We start from the raw sequence: 23,781 nt of genomic DNA, 5'->3' as shown, positions 1-23,781 counted from the left end.
GGAGCTAGCCACACACCCTAATGTTTTTAACCTACATGGCAGCCACATATTATTTCGAAAAAGTTTGGGCAAATATGCCTCATTGAAGTGAAGTTTGGGCAAATGGCCGTGTGCAAAGCAAGGCACGTGAAGTTTAGTCAAAGTACTTTGCGTTACAGGGTTGCCAGGTGGGGCGGGTTACCGCCGAATGGGCTACTTTTCATCACACTGGGCCGGGAAAAAACCATTTGGGCATTTGAGCATTAAACCGGTATCAAAATGTCAGTGCCTGAAAGTTACAAAATACCTGAACACACACCCTAGTAGCTACATCCAATGTGCATGTTTTTATTTTATAAACATAATTGGCAACAAACGTACAGTTTAGGGCAGGAGATGGGCACCTGCCCAATAGTAATTAGCGGTTTTCTGACAATATCGGTTTTGGGCTGTTTTTTTTGTTTCTAGGTTTCTAGTCTGTGGTTAAGCTGGAAAATGTCAAATCCTATCTGGCAACCCTAGTTGCGTAACAGTTCCTGTCTTCGCGAGCCTGTCAGTAGTCACGACAACAGTGCCTCACGGTGTAGCTAGCTAGCCTGAATGGTACCTTGTAGCTGATAATATATTCTGTAGGAATCTCTATCTCTTAACATTTAGCTAATGGTGAGTCGGCAGCATGGACTTCGACGAGTTGTTTCATGAGCGAACATTTCAATTCTCCGACTTCCAGGAGTTCACGGTACGTTGTTGTTTTGCTACCTTAGCTTAGCTAGCTAACGAGCGCTGCTTCACTGACCTGCCCTTGAGCTGGACAGGCGAGCTGACATGGTTTAAGCTTCTATTAAACGCGTATTGTCAGTGTCACTAATCCTCCAAAGACGTTGTTTTAAGAAACATTGGCTTGCGAAATATATCCTATTATTGACTATTGAGGCCTTGTTATGTTAGCCAAATGTACTGGATTTGCGATGGGGTTAGCTAGCTACGCTAACTTGTTAGCACCACACCTACGAACTAGTTTTGCTACACGAGAGTCTCAGTCTTATCGATCTATTTAGCTAGCAGCAATCAATAATAGTCAAATCTGCCACCCATGGCATCATCTAAACGTGTTTGTCTTTCGATTAAGCTAATCATACACGCATTGTTTACTGTCACAGTTCCTCCCCGGACACCAGAAACTGTCTCAACGGGTCCGGAAGCGATTATACTACGGCCTGGACCAGGACAGCTCTCTGGACGCCCTGTCATGTCCCGTCACAGGTTCGTCTAGTTTATACTAGGTTAGATATCTCCTCCATCAACAGTTGTCTTTTTGAACCCATTTGTTATTTACTGACTTTGATTCGATTCTTAGATATTGCTGTGGAACTCCTTCAGAAATCTGCCCCTAGCCCGATCCGAAAGCTCCAAAAGAAATATGCTTCTCATGTCGCAAGGTTGGTACTTGGTACAGTCATGTTGACAGTTGAATCTGACAGTTATATCGGTATTACCGGTTAGTCATTTTGGGAGGAAAAGATTGTTATCTGTGATCGTGTTAGCTGTGTCTACCATTAAAGGATTATGCTCTGTGTGTTTTAGGGAGGCGTGCATCTCTCCATGTGCCATGATGCTGGCCCTCGTCTACATTGAAAGGCTACGACATAGAAACCCTGAATACCTGCAGAAGATCTCCTCCTCAGACCTCTTCCTGATCTCCATGGTATGTGTGTCAAAGGTTCTGAAAATAATAATAATAATAATACATTAGACTTATATACACTTCAGACACTCTACATTCTAGACACTCAAAGACGCTTCACAGTCCACAGGGTCCTGAACAACAGAGCTCCGGACTACTTTAATAATTTCTTTGAGAGAATAGCACTCTCACACAACACAAACATGTTAGGAATTTGGTTTGGGACAGTGGAGCGAGCACGGTTTACAGCAGGACAGGTGCAAGACAGGACAAGACAGTGCAAACCAACATCATGGTGCAAGAGTCATAAATAATATAAATATAAGAAGTGCAAAGATCCAGTGTTCAAGTGTTCATGTCCAGACAGTCCAAAGCTCTCTGGGTGGGGGTGGAGGGAGGGTAGATAGATAGGGGTCAGGTCAGGGGGGGGCGGCCAGCAGCATTTAGAAGCCGGATGGCTGTGGGGGAAAAGCTGTGTGCGTGTCGGGCCTTCACAGTTTTTAGAGACCGCACCCTCCTGCCTGAGGGGAGCAGGGCGAAGAGACCGTGTCCTGGGTGTGCGGGGTCAGGAGGTGGAAGGTGGAGGTGGAATTTCCTGAGCTGCCTCCCCTGAAGACAAAAATAGGAGAAGTTTCATTCAGATATACAGGTGCAGTGGAATGGAACAAGTTGTATTGGCCTATGTATTTGTATTTGTTTGTCAATAAATCAAATCAAATAAAAAATTACAAACTGAAAAGATTGAGTAGTAGGCTAATAAAAAAGAAACAAAAAATAAATAAAAGTGGGGCCTAATTAAGGTAGTGCTGGGGACACATGGGAACGGGAGCGGTAGAGAGTTAACTGGTGAAGGCGAGCTTGAAGAGGTGGGTTTTGAGGGCTTGTTTAGATGTTGGGAGGGTGTTGGCCTGTCTGATGTGGTTGGGGAGGGTGTTCCAGAGGGACTGGGCTGCGGCTGAAAAGGCCCTATCACCCCAGGTCCGGAGCTTGGTCCTGGTGGTCTTGAGGGTGGTTTGGTCGTCAGACCTGAGGCAACGGGAGGGGGAAGAGGTCGGCATGGTAGGAGGGGCCCAGATTGTTGATGGCTTTGTAAGTGGTATGTGTGTCAAAGGTTCTGAAGATCAGGTCAGTCACACTGTTATTTCTGTTCTGTACTCGACAGCCACGGCTTATCGTGGACATTAGCTCCTCTTCACTCTGGTCAATGTATGTAATATATGTCTCGCCTCTATGCACGGACCATCACTTGAAAACAGGTGTTGTTGTTGTTGTTGTTGTTGTTGTTGTTGTATGCGTCTGTGGGTATATATGGTTGTTGTATCACTTGATTACCTCTTAGGCTGTTCATGTATTTGTATGACCCACTACTTTATGTTATGAAAAATCATCAATAAACAAATATTAAAAAAGAAAAAGAAAACAGGTGTTGTGTCCTATGACGTAAGCTGAGCTGAGCTGATCTTGACCTTGAGTGCCGTCGCCTCTCTTCCAGATGGTTGCCAGTAAGTACCTGTATGACGAAGGAGAGGATGAGGAGGTGTTCAACGACGAGTGGGGGACAGCTGGGAAGCTGGATGTCCAGACTGTTAACGCCCTGGAGATGAATTTCCTCAATGCCATTGTAAGTAGCGCTCTGTCGCAGTCTCAGACGTACGTGTGTGTGTGTGTGTTGGGTGGCAGTAGTAGTAGTATCTGTGTCATGATTTGATCCCTGCTTTGGCCTTGTGTTTCAGGAGTGGAGTCTCTTCACGGAGCCCAGTGAGTTCTTTGACATGCTGAATCAACTAGAAACCAGGTTTGTGATGTCATTTTACCCACTATCGATTGGACCTATATAAGCATGTTTTGATTTCTTTATTACATGTGGAGAATCCTAACGCAATGGTCATTGAAATTAGTGTTGTTCCGATACCGATACTAGTATCGGCATGGCCACCGATACTTACAAAAATGCTGGTATCGGTATCGGCGAGTACTAACAAATAATAACTCCCGATACCACGTTGCGTTTTTCTCAGCTTGTCTGTAACCTGACACCGCCTTCCTAACAGACATGCGCAGACATGCCCAGGCATGCTCCTCCCAGAGCAGCTGCTCTCAACCAATGGCGTGGCAGCTTTCGTTTTCACTTTTCACTATCGCGGAAAAACAAACACGCATGCTGTAGAGGTGTAGTGAGGAAAACATGTCGGCGGTTTGGAGATATTTCAAGGTGGATAGTCCGGTGTGTACAACGGCTAAATGCACAATTTGCGGTCTCAATGTGTCGAGGGGTGGCACTAAAGCTGCCAGTTTCAATACTAGCAACTTAATTAAGCATTTAAAGCTAAAACATATTAAAGAGCACGAAGAGTTTCTGTCATCTACTGCAGCGACAGCGAGCAAGAGCGCATTCCATAAAAAGGACCAGTGGGACGCGACGAGTGAAATGGCAAGAAAGATGACTGAGAAAATGTCTGAAATGATTGTGCTCTGTGACCTGCCCCTCTCCTTTGTTGACAATGTGGGATTCCGCCTTTTTATGGCTCACGCGGTACTCACGCGGTAAATGTTTAAATGCGGTAAATGCGGTACTCACGCGGTAAATGTTTACTTGCTGTTGCACTACTACTACGACTGTTTTATATCTTAAAGTTATTTTGTTTGTAAATGTTAACTTGCTGTTGCACTACTACTACTACGACTGTTTTATATCTTAAATGGATATTGCACTGATTGGCATCTGTGAGAGCCACATTTCAGGTTTTATAAGGGGTTGATTTTCTTGTCACCATACCAGGTAGACAATAAAAAAAAGTTCTATAGCATTCACTCTCTGTTGGTATTTTTTCCTGTTTTAAAAAGGTTTTGAGCAGTGCCAGACTAAGTGTTAGCAATAATTTTACATCGAGGTGAGTACGCGGCGCAAAAACCTTTTTTTTTTTTCTTTTTCTTTTTCAAACGCCGTGGTATCGGATCGGTACTCGGTATCGGCAAGTACTGCACGGTCAGGTATCGGTATCGGTATCGGGATCAAAAAATGGTATCGGAACAACACTAATTGAAATCACAAGAAATCACAAGCCATAACAAGGTTATGAATGTCAAGGAGAGAGATATTCAGAGACTGCAGTAATTCGTTCTCGTGATCATTCTGCTGTCGGAGGGGATGTGTCTGGGTTTTACTCTAGTTTTTAATATAGAACTGCTAGCTTCCGTGGCCTGGGGTGGTCCAGTGGTCTAGCACCGCGGTCTACAGTGCACACGTATGCCCATGTCGGCATGGGTTCGAATCCAGACCATGCCCTGCTGACATGCCCTCTCTCTCCCCCCTTCTTCTCCTTACTTTCCTGTCTGTCTTCACTGTATCTGTCCAATGAAATGAAAAAATATGAGTGGGACTGCCCCCACTCAGAAAAAATAACAAAAACTGCTAGTTTCCACAAAAGTGTGGAAGTCAGGTGACCTGTGTTTACTGCAGTAAGTGTGGAAGTCATGTGACCACCTGGCTGTGTTTGGCTCGGCTGCCAGCTTCTGTTCTGTTGTGTGGTGTTCTGGTTGTGACTGTTGGCCCGTTGTGGTTGTGACCTGCCAGCATCGCGGAGCGGCAGGGGATGAAGCGAGGCTGGTTCACCTACACTGACCTCTGTGTGCTGCTGGAGCAGGCGGTCTGGAGACAGGCCCTCACAGCCATGTACCAGCACTTCACCAAGGTGAGGAGTAGGGGTGGGCATCGACGATCGATAATTGATCGATAAGGATCTTGGTCGATCACAAAATAAAACATTTGGTCGATCACAAAAAAAAATCGACCAAATGTGATCGACCAAATGTTTTATTTTGTGATCGACCAAGATCCTTATCGATTAATTATCGATCAATTATCGATCGTCGATGCCCACCCCTAAGGAGGGGGGTCTGGTATCGTAGGGCAGGGACATTGATATGTTACATACACAGTGTACGGTACTCAAAGACTTGATTTTGTTTTAAAACAACCACTGAAAGTACAGGCCCTCACAACCAGAACACAAATGTTCCAGCACGTCAGTAGTAAGTACAGGGTTCCCACGGGTCCTGGAAATTCTTGAAAGTTTTGTGAATTTGAGGAAAAAGAAATCAAGGTCTTAAATGTTTTTGAAAATAGACATGGGTCATTGAAAGTGCTTGAATTCCCTTCTCTCTCTCAAAAATATATACAGTATATATATTCAAAAATGTTTTACTTAGCTCGTCAACTAGTTCTGTCTCAAACTATGCCGTGTTGGGAATTGAGTCTTGAAAGTCCTTGAAAGGTGCTTGAATGTGATGTTTCAGAAGGTGTGGGAACCCTGTAATTAGTAAAAACCCGTTTTTTTTCTCCCTGTCCAGGTGGCGTGCATGCTGGGGCTGGTGTATCTGACCAGTGTGGCCGGCCTCATCGCCACCACCGCGGTGCTGCAGCAGCTCAGCCTCCCCAGAAGCAGCCCCCCCACCACCCTGGCCCCCGTCGTCCCAAACCACCTCGGCCAGAGCCCCGGCCCCTCCCCCGGCCTGCTGCTCCCAGAGACCGCCGCCGCCGCCTCCAGCCTCGACTGCTGCGGCGTCCTGGGTAACGACAGCAGTCAGAACCTCCAGCCAGCCGCCGCTCTCGACACGCACAAAGACGACCGCAGCCCGCCATCCTCCACCTCCACCTCCTCCTCCACCTCCCAGACCTCTATACTGTGTCTATGGGGCTCCATCCTCACCTCGCTGGCCCACACCCATCCCCATCCGCATCCACACCACCCGCAGCAAGAACCGCCCGCTCTGACCTGGACCGCCTCCTCTCTGCTCTGCCCAGGCTGCCTGGGGCGCCTCCCCCCTCTGCAGTGCGGCCCCCAGAACGCCTCCGACGACAACCCCCTGGATATCCCCGGAGCTCCCGGCCGCCGCCCCACACCCTGGCTGGCCCCCCCCTCCCTCCTCACCCCGATTCTGGACTCCTCCCGTCTGGGCGGCATGGCCCCCCTCAGGGCCGGGCGCTGCTGCCCGGGGTCCATGCTGCCCTTTGAGAAGGCCCCGTCTCTCCTCATGCCCAGCTAGAGGCGGCACACGGAGGCCCCGCCCCCCTGCTGTCGCCCTGTGATGATGACGGACTCAAATTTACAAACCAGCTGAATTTCTGAATGAATTCCTAATGCACCCGCTCACCACTTTGTTATGAAGTTTTTCTGTATGTGCTTTTCCACATACGGTATGATAACATTTTAGATAGAGGCATTTTACTGTACATTTTGTACGGTAGTTTGAGGGCAGCTGACTCAGTTGTAGATATAAAGCAGGAAGTTACGTGCTCATTCTCAAAATGTCAACATTTTTTTATAGAAAGTTTCTCACAGCTTTTCAAAGGGTCCCTTGTCCATTGGCCTAAGTCAGGGTCAGTGATGATGGGGTCTGAGAGCTACGAGGATGTCTATTTTTGGGGAATCGATATTTCTGGTTTGGTAAAGGGTTTGGCATGCTTGCACCTCACTGCACATAGTATGCTACTAGATAGATAGATAGGTACTTTGTTGATCCCAAAGGGGAAATTAAGGCTTCACACTTACAGCAGCTTACATCATAAACAACAACAACAACAACAACAACAAAAATAAATAAAGTGACAATAGAATAAAAAATAAAATAGACATCTGAGAAATAGACATCTGTAACATCTGAAGTCCAGTATGATTCAACATCCCCCAGCCTGACTCAGATCACCCCGATGGAGCCAGCCAGAGGAGGCGTTGTACAGTCGTATGGTAGCAGGGCAGTACTTAGGCTACTACCTACCATTGTTTGACAATGGGGAACAGCAGGATTTAGATGTGGGAGCCGTGTCATGTTTTCAGTTGATTGAGCTGAGTTTTGATGAAACCGCTATATAAGAAATTAGGGAAAGTGTTTCTCTCTCCAGCAGCAGATCAGGAGCCTATTGACGAGTCTCACAGTAAGTCTTGAAGGTGAGCATATGAATGGATCAGGAAAGGGAGTCTGCTAGTTTACTTTGCTGTGGTGTTTTGGTTCCTTTTGCGCGCTCATTAACAAGCATTGTTATTTTTTTGAACTGCCATAACATGTTTATGCATTTTTATTGGGTTTGTCATACGAGATCAGTGAAGCCACTGAGAAGCTACTGGTCCTCGCACTGAACAGTAGAGTTTTTATGCTTTCGGTTTTCAGAACAGAACACTGTTTTCTATCTTTACCTCAGTACGGCTGTTCACCCTTGACCTCAGCTGCAGCTGAAGCAACAGCTGCCCTCAAACTGAGCGACGAGAAACAGCTTTTAGTTTCAGTCAAGAAACTAGCATTACCATCTTAGAACTCTCTGGATATGCTCTGGATATTATTATTATTGAGGTTTTCACATTTGTACTACCGAAAAGCACTTACTTATACAGTGATAGGTCACCGATATCTAGTCGACTTTTTGCTTTTTGGAAATGCGCTTTTTGTATAAGACAACCGTAAACTGAAACGTGAATCTCAAAGATGATTACATTTTCATGGAATCATACTATTATCCTAACATGGATTAGCTGTTATAATAAAACACATTGGGCCAGTTTCACAGACAAGGCTTAAGCCTAATCCTGGACTAAAAAGCATCTTCAATGGAGATTTTACATTGAAAGTGTGATTTAGTCCAGGACTAGGCTTAAGCCTTGTCTGTGAAACCGGCCCATTATGAAATATGCATAGTAGGCTGGTTTAACATTTGCACATTTGGTAACCTTTATCAACATAAACATTTGGTTTGGGAGAATTTACCACCGTTTAGCCACACTATCACTCAAGTCTTCTCCTTGCTCTGAAAAGACTCCTATATCCTCCCTGAAGAAGAGCTTGCTTTTGCTCTCTCATCCATCTCCTCCAGAGAGAGTGCAATAGACAGGGAGATTGATGGTTTTTTTTCTACATTTTACTTAATTTGACATTGATGACATTTGTTTCTACAAAGCCGGTCTGTACTGGTCCCCAGGACAGTTTGGTCTTCTGTTGACTTGCAGAAATCAACCAAAATGTATGGAAACAGACTTTAATTTTGAAGCACAAAATCGTTTAATTTTTGTAAACAATGTTAAATACATGAAATGTGTAGAAATGTGTAAAAATGCTCACCCTTAATAAAAGTTTGATCAAACCTTTTTTGTGACGGGCTGCATCTCTGCAAATGTAGTCTGCTCTGGCACTACTACCTAACTAATGAAACACAAGACAAACAACAATCTGTAAACAAACAAACTCACATTTCCTGTTATTGTCGCTGCTCCCGATCTCAAGAACATCACAGTAAGTAATAGAACGCCTTTGGGAGCAGGAAAGAATTGAAGCAACAATGCAGTCACACCCTAACTATGCATAGAATCAAAGCAGTTTCACAAGCACTAGTTTAAAGTTCAGCTCCAATAACAGTTACAGAGCACTCCTGCTTCGGGTGAGGGGGCTGACAGACCTGGGAGGTATTCCATCAATGTCGCTAAAGGAAAATCCAGACATATTCTGATACGTCTCGTGAGACTTTTTTTTAAAAATGCTTATTTTGATAAATCAAAGTTCAAGGGCAGGCACAAGGCAGAGAGAGAGCACTGCACAGTAAAGAAGGAAGGTGCAAATGACTTACCAACACCTTTCGTTTTGGCTGTGCTGTGCTCTGCAGCATTTACACCTAACCAGAGAAGTCATATTTTCAAGTGAGCCCTGGCCAAGTAACGGTGTACATATAACACTGTGTGTGCCTCCCCCGTGAACTCTCGACAGACACCTCCTCCCCACCCCCATGCCTTTCAGGCTCTCTCTCTCTCTGCTGCATACCACTGGAGACTCCTGCTCCTAATATAGAACCAACTGCTTTGTGAGGAAAGGGGAGAGTCTGTGTGCAGCAGGACCAGGCGTATGTTCACTGCTGGGAAGACAACAGATCCATGGACACGCTTTGCAACCATGGAGCCTCTCCATGGTAGGCCACAATGTAACACTAACATGTATTTGAGTTAGCGACGTGCACAGGCAGTGCAGGTAACATCTGTGTGTGTGTGTGAGAGTGAGTGAGTGAGTGAGTGAGTGAAGTGTGAGTGGGTGGGTGTGTGGGTGTGAGTGTGTGTGTGTGTGTGTGTGTGTGTGTGTGTGTGTGTGTGTGTGTGTGCGTGTGTGTGTGCATGTGCGCATTTGCATAGATTCCTAATTTATGTGTTTCAGATGAAAAGACATTTGTCTGTCCCCACCCAGAGCCTGAGGCTGACGTCTACATGAACTTCATGAAAAGTCACTGCTGCTACGACGCCATTCCAACCAGCTGCAAACTGGTCATATTTGACACCATGCTCCAAGTAAGAGTCCAGCTGCTTAAACTCCCCACTTCTCATGGAATGTAAAATCTTGGTCCATGTTGACATTCTATTTGATGTCAGAGCTCTGTTGTTTTTGAACTGATGGAGGGGGGGGGTTGTTGGGTTTGTTGGGTTTGCCTGCAGGTGAAAAAGGCCTTTATCGCTCTGGTGGAAAATGGCTTGAGGGCTGCGCCACTTTGGGACAACAAGTTGCAACGGTTTGTGGGTAAGGGAAGAACAGGTTATAGTACTATTAGAATCAGTGCATGTGCATGCTAATCACTATGTGTGCATGTACATACATGTACATCACTATTGTAGCAAAGATGGCTGACTTTTTATTTATTTCCCAAACAGGTATGCTCACCATCACAGATTTCATCAACATTCTCCATCGTTATTACAAGTCCCCCCTGGTGCGTATGAACCCCCCTGCATCATTTAATGTGTGAAACTTTAGCCGAATTTAGAACTCCAATAGAAAGTCTTTATCAATACGTTTGTACACAATGATGATCATTGTCATTAATATTATACACAAATAGTGCAAGAATGAGAGGATTTTGGTTGTGTGAATGCAATGGAGCTTATTGTATACAATATGCTTTTACAAAATATATTTTTTCCCACAGGTTCAAATCTACGAGCTGGAAAACCATAAGATTGAGACATGGAGAGGTGACTCATTTAAAAGTAAATAAGCTAACTAACTAATGTTACAATGCTCCATGCTTGGTCCTCTGTGGCTCAGTTGGTAGAGCATGGCGCTAACAACGCTTAGGTTGTGGGTTCGATTCCCGCTGCAACCATATATACTGAAATGTATGCACTCACTGCAATGTAAGTCGCTTTGGATAAAAGCGTCAGCTATTATCCAAAGTCCCTCTGTGACTCTTTCCTCTTCTGTGTGAGTGTGTGTGTGTCTCTGTGTGTGTGTCTCTCTCTCTCTCTTTCTCTCTCTCTCTCTCAGATGTCTACCTGGAGTACTCCAATCACTTTCTCATCAGTATCACCCCTGACGCCAGGTAAATCTATGCTGCAGTCTCTTCTACTAATTTCTATTGTGGGCAAAGCCATCAGCAGTTTCAGCAGCAGTTTCCTCATTCACGGTGGTACTGGTGTTGTTGATGGTTGTGCTCTCCAGTGTTTTACCCTTTGACCCTACTCATCCTCCCCTCCACTCTCTACAGCCTGTTTGATGCCATATATTCCTTACTGAGGTACAAGATCCACAGACTACCGGTCATTGACCCCGAGTCTGGAAATGTCTTACACATCCTGACACACAAGCGAATCCTCAAGTTCCTTCATATATTTGTAAGAAAGCATGACTTGAGTTCTATAAGATGTTTTCATTTGTTATGCTGATATGACAGAATATATGAGGCCATTTGAGGTGTTGAACTGGGTGTATCTCTTGCAGGGGAGGTAGAAATCGGAGGACGGGCTCATTGTAATGCATGGTTCGGTTCGGAATGAGGAATGGTTTCAGATACGTGTGTCTGTGTACAGTACCTCCACCAGCCTCTCCTGATCTCTTGGATGGCCTCTCTACTCTCTTCCCAGGGAGGGACGGTCCCCAAACCCCGTTTTCTGCAGAAGCCGATCCAGGAGGCTGGGATTGGAACGTTCCGGAACATCGCCACAGTTCTGCACACAGCCACAGTCTACGACGCCCTGTCTGTGTTTGTGGACAGGAGGGTGTCTGCACTGCCTGTGGTTAACGAACAAGGTGGGTTCACCGGGATTTCGTGACGTTAGAATTATAAGGTTCTATCTCCATTTTTGTCAAAATTTTGTTTTTTACATAATCTGATCCATTAGGTGTTTATTAATGCCTGTGAGGTGTTATTTTTTTAAATGTTGACATTTCTGAGTTAGAAATTCATAAAATACAAAGGTTCCATCTCACAAAACATAATGGAAAGTAAAAACTCAATATCTCTGAACTACCCTAAATGGAGATAGAACCTTACCTTAACCTTAAGCTCACGAGATGGTGTTGGGTGTAGTGATGTTGTTGTAAATGTTCAACTCAGTCACTCAACACAGTACACTGAGTTTAGCCTGGGTTGAAAACAATTCACAATTACAATTTCACAAACAAACATTGGCAGTTGACTTGATATAATTGCAGTGCACTAAAATATATCCAAACACGTGGCCTGGGGTGGACCAGTGGTCGAGCATCGCGGCCGACAGTGCACACATATGCCCGTGTTGGCATGGGTTTGAATCCGGTCCTTGCCCTGCTGACGTACCCTCTCCTTCTGACTTTCCTGTCTAACTTCACTATCTCTATCCAATGAAAATGAGAAATATAAGAGTGACCAATATAAAGAATGGGGCTGCATCACACAACAATAACCTAAAAAAGAAATAATATACAAACACTAAAAAGGTGTGGGGAAAAACCATTCATATTCAGTTCTGAACAATCAAACAGACCTTCGGGGGCAGAGCTTTCAGCGTGGCAGCTCCCACCCTCTAGAACTCTCTCCCCACAGCGATCCGCAACGCCCCTACCCTGGACACTTTCAAATCAGCCCTCAAAACCCACCTGTTCTCCAAGGCCTTTGGCCCCTAGTCTAGTTTTATCACTCTCGTTGTCTTTGTTTCTTTGCTTTGTTTTTCTGTTCTGTCTGTCAGACGGTCTGTCTATGAAATCTGTTAAGCGTCCTTGGGTTTGAGAAAGGCACTATATAAATCTAAGCTATTATTATTATTATTATTATTATTATTATTATTAAATGTAACCTGATGCATAGCAGGATTCAGGTTGTGGATTTGTTTCACTCTCACTGTCTTTCTTTCGCCCAGGCAAGGTGGTGGCTCTCTACGCCCGGTTTGATGTGATTGTAAGTACAACAATGCTGTTCCAGTTGAATGCACTCTAAAAATATATAAAAAGGTCACTGTTGCCACTTGATTTTTTGCATGGATCGCCTCACATTGGTATATTGAGTACATTGTGAGCATTGGGGGCGGCGGTAGCCTAGAGGTAAATGGACTGCACTTATATAGCGCCTTATTCCAAAGCGCTTTACAACGGCCTCTCATTCACCCATTCACACACACATTCACACACCAATGGCGACACGCTACCATGCAAGGCGCTGGCCCGCTCACTGGGAGCAATTTGGGGTTAAGTGTCTTGCCCAAGGACACTTCGACATGTGGCCAGCCGGGGCAAGTTATGCATAACTTCCATATCTAAGGTGCTACTACTGCCGTTGTGTCCTTGAGCAAGGCCCTTAACCCATAATTGCTCCAGGGGCGCTGACTATGGCTGACCATGTGCCGAGAGCAAAAAATATTTTTTTTATGCAATGACAAAAAGGTTGGATCAAATCAAATGGTTTGTTCAGTCAGTTGAGTTTCTCTGCTTCACCGCGACAGAACCTGGCGGCCCAGAAGACCTACAACAACCTGAACATGACCATGACGGAGGCCATCAGGAGGCGGGCCTGCGTGGTGGAGGGCGTGATCAAATGCTACCCCGACGAGACCCTGGAGACGGTTATCGACCGCATCGTCAAGGCAGAGGTTTGAATCTCCGCTCCACCATGGTGTCTCCCCTTAATGGGTTGTACGGATCAGTCAGTTATATTCAAAGTGCACTTAGACATGTTAGACATGTTAGATATGTTAGACATGTTGCTTTTTTGCCTTTTAGATTAAGATTAAACACATTGATCTGTAACGTATCATACCGAAACGGTTGTGTGACGACTGCACCTCACACACACACACACACACACACACACACACACACACACACACAATTGCACACTACTTCAGCTCCTGATGTGCTATACTCTGCTCATTGAGGTTGTCCTTGCGGTCGAAGGTCATTGAGGTATAACTTAACGGATTCTAGATTGTTCTTTTGCTTCTATTGTCTTCAGTAATATGTTTACTTACTTAATCTGGCCTCCTGCCCTTCAGGTTCACCGGCTGGTGATGGTGGACAGAGAGGATGTGGTGAGGGGCATCATCTCCCTGTCTGACCTGCTGCAGGCCTTGGTCTTATCTCCGGCAGGTATACACCACCTTTTATATTAGCAGCAGTGGGAGAGTCAGCCCATCCCTCTCCACCAACATTAGGCATTGGGCAGGTAGGCTCTTGGTCTCTCTCTCTCTCTCTCTCCATCTCAACCTGCTGATTGGCTTGTAGAGACACTACAGCACACTCTTAACCAGCCAATCAAGTGCCAGCCTTATCCTTCCCTGCTTGCCTAATGCATTGTGCAGGCTATTAGATCATTCATTACCAGTCTATGTGGATGACACACTGTGTATGACCGCTATTGTCACTAAGGACAGCTAATCTATTGCTCTAGATTAGAACTAATGCTATTCAGCATGCAGAGAGGCTATGTTGACATTGTTCTGCATACACGCTTTAGAGGTTGGCCAATGGGAACAGCTGTTTAGTGTGTTTGTCTCTCCATCTTTGGTTGGAACATCATGCAGCCTCTGTTATGATACTGGACATTTGAGTGATGGAGATCTAGTTATCTGGTTAATCTTATTATGTTTCACAGCATTATTCTTCACTCTTGTTTGTTTTTTTCAGAGATTGCAAGTAAATAAACTGAAATCGCTAATGGATAAGAAGAAGAAGAAGAAGTGTATGATGGATGAGCTGTTAATAAACAGCAGCTGCTGCAGTTGTCATGGAAATCAATCGATAGCTGTATGAGTTTTCTGGAACACTTTTCCTTAGTTGCATTTGATCAAATTGATCATCAAGTATTTGTTATTTCATGTTTTTTTTTGTTATTTGTTGCTTTATTAAACGTTTTCTGCTATATCCGCCTTGTCTACTTTATTCACAATATTTTCTACATGGCTCTCTTCAGACAAGCAAGGAGAAACAAATACTAGTATTATCACATAACAAACCCAGGCAAGTAGTGGTAGTACCTGATCCATCCAGTAGATGTCACCCTATACGTGTAGTACCTGATCCATCCAGTAGACGTCACCATAGTACGCGTAGTACCTGATCCAGCCGCTAGATGTCACCATACCCGTGTAGTACCTGATCCAGCCGTTAGATGTCATCCCTATGATCTCACTCGCGTAAACAACGAATCATGTGACCTGCTGTAGGTTTTGCTTTTTTGTTAATCCATGACGGGCCTTGACCACGGATCATCCATCCGCCCCATCCACACCCCGTGATCTGATCTCCACAACACAAAATACACAAAGTGGTGGAAAAGATGGCGAGCGGAGAGGAGGCGAGACGCCCCTCTGTTACCTCCTGCTCCTCTTCGGGCGGCCTGGAGGCCCTGTTCCCCGCCGGAGGACCGGAGCACCCTGGGTGCGGGTTGGACGGGTTGGACCCGGAGCTGGTGCGTCTGCGAGGCCGCCTGCAGGGCTGGCTGGCCCCATACGAGCCCGCGCTGTTCTGGGTGCAGAGGCTTCTGGTGTGGGAGAGGCCGATCCACAGCGTCTGCGCTGCCCTCACACTGAACACCTTGTTCTGGTGAGTTGCATTGGGTTCCTGGGTGTTGCATTGGGTTCCTGGGTGTTGTACAAAGCAACGCAATATGTGGCACTATTGATGGATATAGATATACGCTCCACGTTTATGGCGTCGTAATGACTAGGGGCGATGAGCGATAATCCCGATCCATAAACAGGAGTAGATCTCTCCAGCCAGCTTTGGGTGGCTCACATCGGTGGACAGCTGTCATTGGAATTCTCCAGCCAGCGCTCCACTACGAGGACAGGACAGGACAATATTGCATTGCACACTATTGCATGATTATTATGCGTCCAGTGAATCTAGCTGCCTGGCAATCCATTCACACTTGACTAAATGTGAGTTTAAGCTAAAAAGTGAATGACAATGTGAAAATGACAGTGCCAGGAAATGTTGGTTACGTGTGTGTGTGTGTGTGTGTGTGTGTGTGTGTGTGTGTGTGTGTGTGTGTGTGTGTGTGTGTGTGTGTGTGTGTGTGTGTGTGTGTGTTGTAACAATTCCAGGTTTCTGTCGTCGACGTCACTTCGTCCACTGTTCTTGCTGAGTGTGTCTCTGTTGGGACTGGTGCTGCTGGATAGATGGAAGCACAAGTTACCTCTCATCGCAGGTAAGGTTACACAGCCACACTCTGCCTGGGCTCAATATAAAGCCAGAAATGATGGCAGTTGCTATATCTCTATACTATAGGCTTTTTAAAATATCTGACAGTATCCCTGTAGAGTTTACTCCGGCTAGTCTATTAATCATGTAGTTTGAGAATCAAGCCCACTCGTATTTGATACTAAACATGTGTGTTTCTTACATGAACTATCTCTTCTGCACTACAGAAGTTCATTATCCCGAGGCCGACCTGATGGAAAGGTACATCTCTTGAAAAAGATCTAAACCCATTACTATGATTTATGCACTCGCTCGCTGGTCTTGAGCCCATGAATAGCATTTAAGCTAAGCTAAGTTTCAGGTTTGTTTTTAGTACTGCGGTAGAATAACACATTCATGTGTTAATCCCTGTTCCCTACACGCTCCTCCTTTTCTCTGACCGTAGAGAGACCATGACTGTTCAACCACGGCTCCTCAGTGTCCCAGAGCTGAGCCACCACCTGGCAGAGAGCTATCTCACCTACAGCCTCTACATCCAGGAGATGCTGCAGTACAAACAGCAGAATCATGGCAAGGTAAAAATTCACCTCACCTACAGTGTATACATTGTGTCATGGTCATGGTAAATTGTGTCATGTCATGGTCACCTCCAGTGTATAAATTCATGTCACATGTAGTCTGTATTTATACATAGTGGGGTGGGGTTGTCTGCTGATAGAGTATCCTGTGTAATTATTGCGGTAGTTTAGGATTTGAAATCAAACAGTTAATATGAGGTTAAATTATAGATTGTCAGCTTTTATTTGAGGGTTATTTGTGGTTTCACCATTTAGAAAATGCTTTTTATGCATGTAAATTAATATCTTTCATGGCACCAAAAGTAAGGAAGGAAAATAGGGGTCTCTGTGTAGTTAGGTGTGTCCTGTCACATACTTTGTGCATAAAGAGCTGTCAGTCTAATTCTGACAGTTGATGCTAGTAAGTAAGTAAGTAAGTAAGTAAGTAATGTTTATTTATATAGCACATTTCACAACGACAAACAGCCGTCCAAAGTGCTTAACAGATAAAACACTAGTAAAAGAGAAAACAACAGATAAAATACACTAAAAACAAGGTGCAATACAAATACAAGTGCAGAAATAAAAGTACTAAACAACTACAAAAGATTAATTGCATTTGCCTTTGGAATCATGTCAACACGAGGACCAAAAAGACATCAGTGAAAGTCAAGGAAGTCATTATGGCTGAACAAATGGGAAACATAGCCAAAGCCTTAGCTTACCAAAAGAACACTTTGGAACATCAGCAAAAAAAAAAAAAGCCCTGCTGAGCTCAGCAACCTCAAATGGCCTTTGTAGGCCAAGGAAGACATCTACAGTGGATGCTCAATTAATTAAGAAAAAACAAAAAACAGATTAGGAACACTGCAAACCCCTAGTTAGCCTCAAAAACAGAGTGGTCAGGTTACAGTTGGGTAAAAACGTACCTAAAAGGGCCAGCAGAGTTCTGGAAAAGGGTGTTATGGACAGATGGATCAAAGATGACCATGTGCCAGAGTGACGGCGAGAGGGAAGTGAGGAGGCATACAATATTAGAAATGAATGGCAAACAAAATTGCTGTCCAAAATGTTCTCAACGGGGAACGTGCTTTCTGGCACCTGCTGCAACTCTCTCCGTGGTCGCCGTAGTATCGCCGGCTTCAATCCAAACTCATTGGGCGACGCTTCGTCATACAACATGACACTGACCCTAAACATACTGCCATTGCAACTAGAGAATTTTTCATGGCCAAAAAGTGGAGTTATTCACTGGCCAAGTCAGTCTTCAGGTTTAAATCCAATTTAACATGAAGATTGAAGATGAGACTTAAGGCAAAAAGACCTCAAATTGAAGATGGCTGCAGTATAGGCCTGGCAGGGCATCACTAGAGAAGAAGGCCTGGTGGCGTCACTGGATGGCAGACTACAGTCAGTTATATTGCATGTAACGGCTTTGCGACCAAATACTAAACAGGAGTGCTTAATTTGGACATTATATTAACCGGTCCCAATTCTTTTGGTGCCCTGAAATAGGGGGACTATGTACTATAGTTTTGTAGTTTATTTCTAAATGGTGAAACCAATATGTTCTCAAATACCCTCAAATAAAAGCTGAGAATCATCTATACTTTAACCTCATAGTCAGTGAGTTAAAGTCCAAACTTTTGGAGTGTACAGCCAAAAGAAGAAGAAGAAAAAATGCTCCAGTGTCCCAACAATTACACAGGGCCCTGTATATCAATACTGGTCCCTGTCACCCATTTCATTAGCCGTGTTCTGTGAGTTTTACTACAGTCTATGGTTCTTACCGCCGTAGCCTCGACCAACAAGGTTTTAGTGACACTGCTTTGACTTCCTCCCATAGTTCTGTGCCATGATGTGTTCAGGCTGCTTTGTGCTAGCTTTGGCGGCACACTACATACCAGGAATCATGATCTCCTACATCTGTGGTGAGCCAACTTGCATAAGACATTTATTTCATTATTTTTTATTTTACTGTGCCAAAAGGGTGTGGTTACTGGTTGGTCTATAAGATCAGCAGCGTAACTGCCAATGCATAACTTAAGTAATTGCCTTGCCTTGGAATGATTGTGGAAGCGTTCATGATTCCTTACTTAAGCATGAGTCACGATTGGGTCATGTCAGGCCGCTCCAGAATCTGAAGCATGCGTCTCTTATCATTGTGGCTTCCCATTCCTTCCTCAATGATACGACCGTCTAGTTGATTGTTGTTTTATGATCTGTTCTAGTGAAATGTCACCATTACCAACATTTAAACTGGCCCTCAAAACCCACCTCTTCAAGCTTGCTAACCCTAACCCTTCACCAGTTAACCCTCTCCCCCTCCCCTTCCCATGTGTCCCCAGCACTAGCTCAATTAGGCCCCTATACTTTCTTTTATAGATTTTTCTGTTTCTTTTTATTATTACTACTACTCGATCTTTTCAGTTTGTAAAGCGTCTTTGAGTGTCTAGAAAAGCGCTATATAAGTCTAATGTATGATTATTATTATGATCATTATTATTGGTCTGACTGACTGATTTGAAAGCCATCAAAAATGTAATTGGGTTTTTCTTTTTGCGGCGGAGCAGTGCTGAGCGTGCTGCTGTGGCCTCTGGTGGTGTATCATGAGCTGATCCAGAGGATGTACACTGGCCTGGAGCCCATCCTGATGAAGCTGGAGTACAGCATGAAGGGTGACACCCAACACCACAAGCATGACAAAAGGAGTGAGTGTCCCTCGGTGTTGTTCACAAGTCCTCCTCTCTCGCTGTGAAAGCCTGAACGTCACTGTTGCCCTGGAAACCGTCAACCCCCCTGGTCTGTGCCACTGATGTGTCAGCTGGAACTAATTTAATTTTCTGGTGCGTGTGTGTCTGTGTGTGTGTCTGTGTGTGCGTGTGTGTGCGCGTGTGTGCGTGCGTGTGTCTGTGTGTGCGTGTGTGCGCGTGCGTGCGTGTGTCTGTGTCTGTGTCTGTGTGCGCGCAGAGGTGAAGAAGGAGGTGGAGGACGGGGATGAGCCCAGGGCAGAGACGGAGAGCGAGAGTGAGGAGGAGCTGTCCTGCTTTGCCCCCACGGTGAGCCTGCCGTCCCTGCTGCACACACACAGGGCTCTGTTGACATTACAAGAAACAAAAAAGATCCCTGACTCATGTTTGAGCTCCAAAATGTCAAAACAATCGGAAGGATTTTAAGACCCTGCTTGATTTTGTAATGTCTATGTAATAACCGTATTTGGCTCTAAAACTCACACTGTCAAAATCCTATGTGGCCGTGCTGTGGGTTATAGAACGCAGATGTCCCCTCTAAGTGTGGTGTTTTATCATCGGTCAGGTGGATGTGAAGACCACAGCTTTAGCCATGGCCATCACTGACTCGGAGCTGTCTGACGAGGAAGTGTCCATTTTGGAGAGCGGGGGGTTCTCTGTGTCCAGAGCCACCACCCCACAACTCACAGATGTCTCTGAAGGTAAACCAATCGCACAACAGACTCATGGGTTCTAATAGACCTATCGCTAAGCCACGCCCTCTTTGAATACTCGGACAAACAAACAACGCTCGCTCAAATTCTTCACTGACAGTGACTGACTGACTGACCGTGACTGAATGACTTACAGTGGCAGGAGTTCAAATGTCTGAAATACAAGGAAGTAATAAACATGTTTTTTTAAAAGATGACAAGAATATTTAGTCTAGAAGCTTTTCACCATCAGATATTAGCAAGTTGTTTGTCCAAGTTTTCTGTCTGTAGTGACTTTTGCTGTGATATGATTGGACAATTTCTATTTTGGGGCGTGGCTTAGCGATAGGTCTATTGTGGTTGACCAGACAAACTGCATTGGGGATGAATAGATGAACAAAACAAACTAAAATACAGTTCCCTGAAACGTGTCCAAATGAAGCACTCATGTTTAGTATTTGGTGGACAATCCTTAAGCAAGCAATAACCGCCTGAAGTCTGCGACCTGTTGATCCCACCAGACACAGAGTATCTTCTCTGGTGATGCTCTACCAGGCCTGTACTGTAACGATGGTGATGCTCTACCAGGCCTGTACTGTAACCATCTTCAGTTGTTGTTTGGTTTGAGGTCTGCTTTTGCCTAAAGTGTTATCATTAGGAAATGAAATGCATGTTCGATTGGATTTAAAGATTGAGTTGTGCCTGTCAAGGCTTTTACATTTTCTGGCCACGAGTTTCTATGGCAGTATGTTTTGGGTCATTGGGTCATTTGGGTCATATTATTTTGATTGTTCGATGTAGCCCCATCCAATGGATTTAGAAGCATTGGATTGGATTTGATCAGACAAGATGTTTCTGAACACTTCAGAATCCATTCTGCTGCTGCCATCAGCAGTTACAAGCATCAATGAAGACAAGTTAGCCAGTTCTCGTGGCAGCTCTACGTGCCCAAACATGACACCCCCTTCACCATGTTTCACAGATGAGGAGGTGGTATGCTGTCAATCTTAAGGCAGATCCCTTTTTCTGAAAACTTTCCGGACTTTCCAAACTTGTAATCACTCTGGTCCGTGATAATATTAATCTTATCTGCCTATAATACCTATCTGCCTACCTCATACCCTACCTTTTCCCAGACCTCTGCAGGCTTTTTAGGTACTTTTTTAGCAAACTATAACCTGACCGTGTTTCTTGAGGATAACCTTGCGTCTGTGGTTTGGCTGGTGACGTCGGGGAGGCTGTGGCGCAGGACGTAGAGCCGCTGTCTAATGATCACAAAGTTGGCAGACCGGCGGTTCGAGCCCCGGCTGGCCACATGTCGAAGTGTCCTTGGGCAAGACACTGAACCCCAAAATTGCTCCCAGTGAGCGGGCCGGTGCCTTGCATGGTAGCTTGCCCCCGTTGGTGTGTGAATGTGTGTGTGAATGAGTGAATGAGAGGACGTTGTAAAGCGCTTTGGATAAAGGTGGTATAAGTGCAGTCCACGTATTCTGCGTATTCCTCTCTCGGCTCTGACACATTCATACCTACTGGAGAGTGTTCCTGATCTATGGGACAGTTGTTGTTTTTTTGGGGGGGGGTGTTAATTTTGGCCAACTTGCGCCTCTGTGTATTTTGATATAGTACTGTGGATACTGTAATTTATGTATTAATTCATTAATGGATTATATAATTGAAGTATTATTGTTCTCACTTGGAAGTGACGGATAGGGGTAGGACATGATAAGCTTAGGCTTCATCCTACTCCCTTTCCAACAGTGATACCTGTACCTTTTTCTTATAACTTTAGTTATTCGTTTTTTTAATTTTAAATCATGTTCGAAATAAAGATTAATTCATTCATTCATTGTTATTATGTAGTATGTATTGTTCATATACATTATTATGTAGTGTTATGTTAGGACCCCCTCGAAAACGAGATGGCACATCTCAAGGGGTTTTATCCTAATAAAAGACATTTACAACCATTCGTTCATTCATATTGATGCCACAATTTCTCTCTCTCTCTCTCTCCCTCTCTGGCTCCAGACCTGGACCAGCAGAGTGTTCACAGTGATCCAGAGGAGGCCTTCCTCAGAGACCTGCCTGACTTTCCCTCCATCGAAGAGTTTCCTATCGAGCACAGCCTGCTCCACTTCCCTCTGCGTAGCCCTGGTCGGGGTCAGGGTGTCGGGACCGCCCCGGGAGGACAGCCCCCCGAGGGGGAGGCTCTGAGTCCCGCCAGCCTCCTCCTCCAGCACCTGGCGTCCCCGCTTCACTTCGTCAACACGCACTTCAACGGACACGGGCGGCCGTCCGGGGGAGACCAGGGTGTGGTGCCGCCGGGTGGTGCTGGGGGGGCGGAGGAGAGCGGAGGAGAGGAGGCCGCCGGCGCCCAAGGCCCTCGTTGCTCTCTGGAGGCCCTGAGCGAGGAGATCGTGAGCACGGCCATCTCCACCGTGGTGCAGAACACACTGTCCGCCCTGCTGCGATCCACCGAGGCCAGCGAGGGCTCCTCCATGGCAGAGTTCCTGCCCACCGAGACGCCCCCCAGTGCCCTCCTCCTCGACAGCCCTCCCGACACCACCGCGACCGGGCCGGAGGACGAGGACCCCGAGGATGCCGTCGCCGTCGCCGCGGAGACCAGCGGGGGTGCCGAGGACGTGCCGGACGACACGCTCGTACCGACGACCGAGGAGGAAGAGGACTTTGAGCTTCTGGACCAAAGTGAACTGGAGCAGATGGACGAGATGGGCCTGGCTCTCAGCCCGGACGGACGGGGGTTCGTGGGAGCGGCCTCTCTCACGGACACGCCTCCATCTCCCCGGCACCAACAGGAGTCCTAGCTTTCTCATAACCCCGACTGTTTGTTTTACTCGTACATGTAGATATTATACCGATATACACTTATCAAAAGGGTCTGAGGTTCAGTTGGCAGTTGGTTTGTGAGTGTTGTTGGGGGGTTTAAGATCACTGTAGCTGATTCTGCCCTTACTCACACCGTTACAGTGGTCCTGGGATGTCGGGTCTGAGGGCACCTGTGTTTCGCAGGGTGATATTGCTTCTAGCCGAGGGAACAAGCCATCAAAGCCAGGTTTACGGACTGCTAGTAATAAGGTGTGTCTATGTGCGGGGGGGAGGGTTTAATGTGAGGGTTGAAAATCAGAATATCGAAACCGACATGATGTTCTATATTGATAGATTTTCAGAGAGCAAGAAAAACGTTTTGTTTTGATTTATAAGCTAATAATATAATATATAAATTATTTTATTTAAAGGTCAGTTCATGGAACCCTATTGTCCTGGGGGGGGGGAGGGGGAGGGGGGAGGGGCGCTTGAAAATAAAGATTCTATTCCTAAGGTCAGTAACCCCAAGTTATTTAATCATGTACAAATACCCTGGAGATTTCAAGTCATCTGGTGAGGACATTTTAGAAGTGTGTTTCAAGTAAAGTGCATTCTGCACAACTGTGAAAACCTCCCAAGTAACTTAACGACACAAAGTACTTATTACCTTATCTTTTCAGTTTGAAATTAGGGGCAGTTTGAATGCAAATGATCCCCCGAATCATTAGATTCTTCTCACATAGTAGCAGGAAGATGGATGAGTAGCAAACCTAGATGCCTCCTTTCCTGGGTGTTGATTTTAAATCTTTACCCAAACACCGAACTTACGGTGAAGCTGTTGGCATTGCTCATCTGTCCTCTGGTCTCCAAGGTCTGAA

General features: G+C 45.5%; 3 protein-coding genes across 4 annotated transcripts; all 3 read left to right on the top strand.

Moving 5' to 3' along the window:
• Positions 1-548: 548 nt before the first annotated feature.
• Positions 549-8,212, top strand: cnppd1 (cyclin Pas1/PHO80 domain containing 1). The gene is made up of 8 exons (XM_080532369.1): positions 549-718; positions 1,140-1,242; positions 1,337-1,418; positions 1,564-1,684; positions 3,156-3,284; positions 3,397-3,458; positions 5,238-5,355; positions 6,014-8,212. Exons 1-8 carry the CDS (start codon positions 656-658, stop codon positions 6,707-6,709), a joined length of 1,374 nt encoding a protein of 457 aa, XP_080388495.1. The 5' UTR covers positions 549-655; the 3' UTR covers positions 6,710-8,212.
• Positions 8,213-9,595: 1,383 nt separating this feature from the next.
• prkag3a (protein kinase, AMP-activated, gamma 3a non-catalytic subunit) lies at positions 9,596-14,577 on the top strand (the record flags this gene model as incomplete). The annotated part of the gene is made up of 12 exons (XM_080531896.1): positions 9,596-9,611; positions 9,881-9,981; positions 10,126-10,207; positions 10,339-10,397; positions 10,614-10,659; positions 10,952-11,006; positions 11,172-11,298; positions 11,548-11,713; positions 12,802-12,839; positions 13,381-13,527; positions 13,930-14,023; positions 14,561-14,577. The coding sequence occupies 12 exons, from the start codon at positions 9,596-9,598 to the stop codon at positions 14,575-14,577; spliced, it is 948 nt and encodes a 315-aa protein (XP_080388022.1).
• A 531-nt stretch (positions 14,578-15,108) lies between these two features.
• Positions 15,109-23,182, top strand: retreg2 (reticulophagy regulator family member 2). 2 transcript variants are annotated; one of them, XM_080533056.1, is made up of 9 exons: positions 15,109-15,478; positions 15,982-16,085; positions 16,309-16,339; positions 16,524-16,653; positions 18,482-18,566; positions 19,209-19,346; positions 19,606-19,694; positions 19,951-20,086; positions 22,106-23,182. In XM_080533056.1, exons 1-9 carry the CDS (start codon positions 15,213-15,215, stop codon positions 22,900-22,902), a joined length of 1,776 nt encoding a protein of 591 aa, XP_080389182.1. In that variant the 5' UTR covers positions 15,109-15,212; the 3' UTR covers positions 22,903-23,182. The 2 variants fall into 2 exon arrangements, with proteins under 2 accessions (XP_080389182.1, XP_080389181.1); XM_080533055.1 differs by having other exon boundaries at positions 16,306-16,339.
• The last annotated feature ends 599 nt before the right edge of the window (positions 23,183-23,781 follow it).

Source organism: Nansenia antarctica (genome assembly GCF_963989245.1).
Source record: "Nansenia antarctica genome assembly, chromosome: 5".
Lineage (NCBI taxonomy): Eukaryota > Metazoa > Chordata > Actinopteri > Argentiniformes > Microstomatidae > Nansenia > Nansenia antarctica.
The sequence above is the reverse complement of the archived record's forward strand: the minus strand, read 5'-3'. Positions and strand labels throughout refer to the sequence as shown.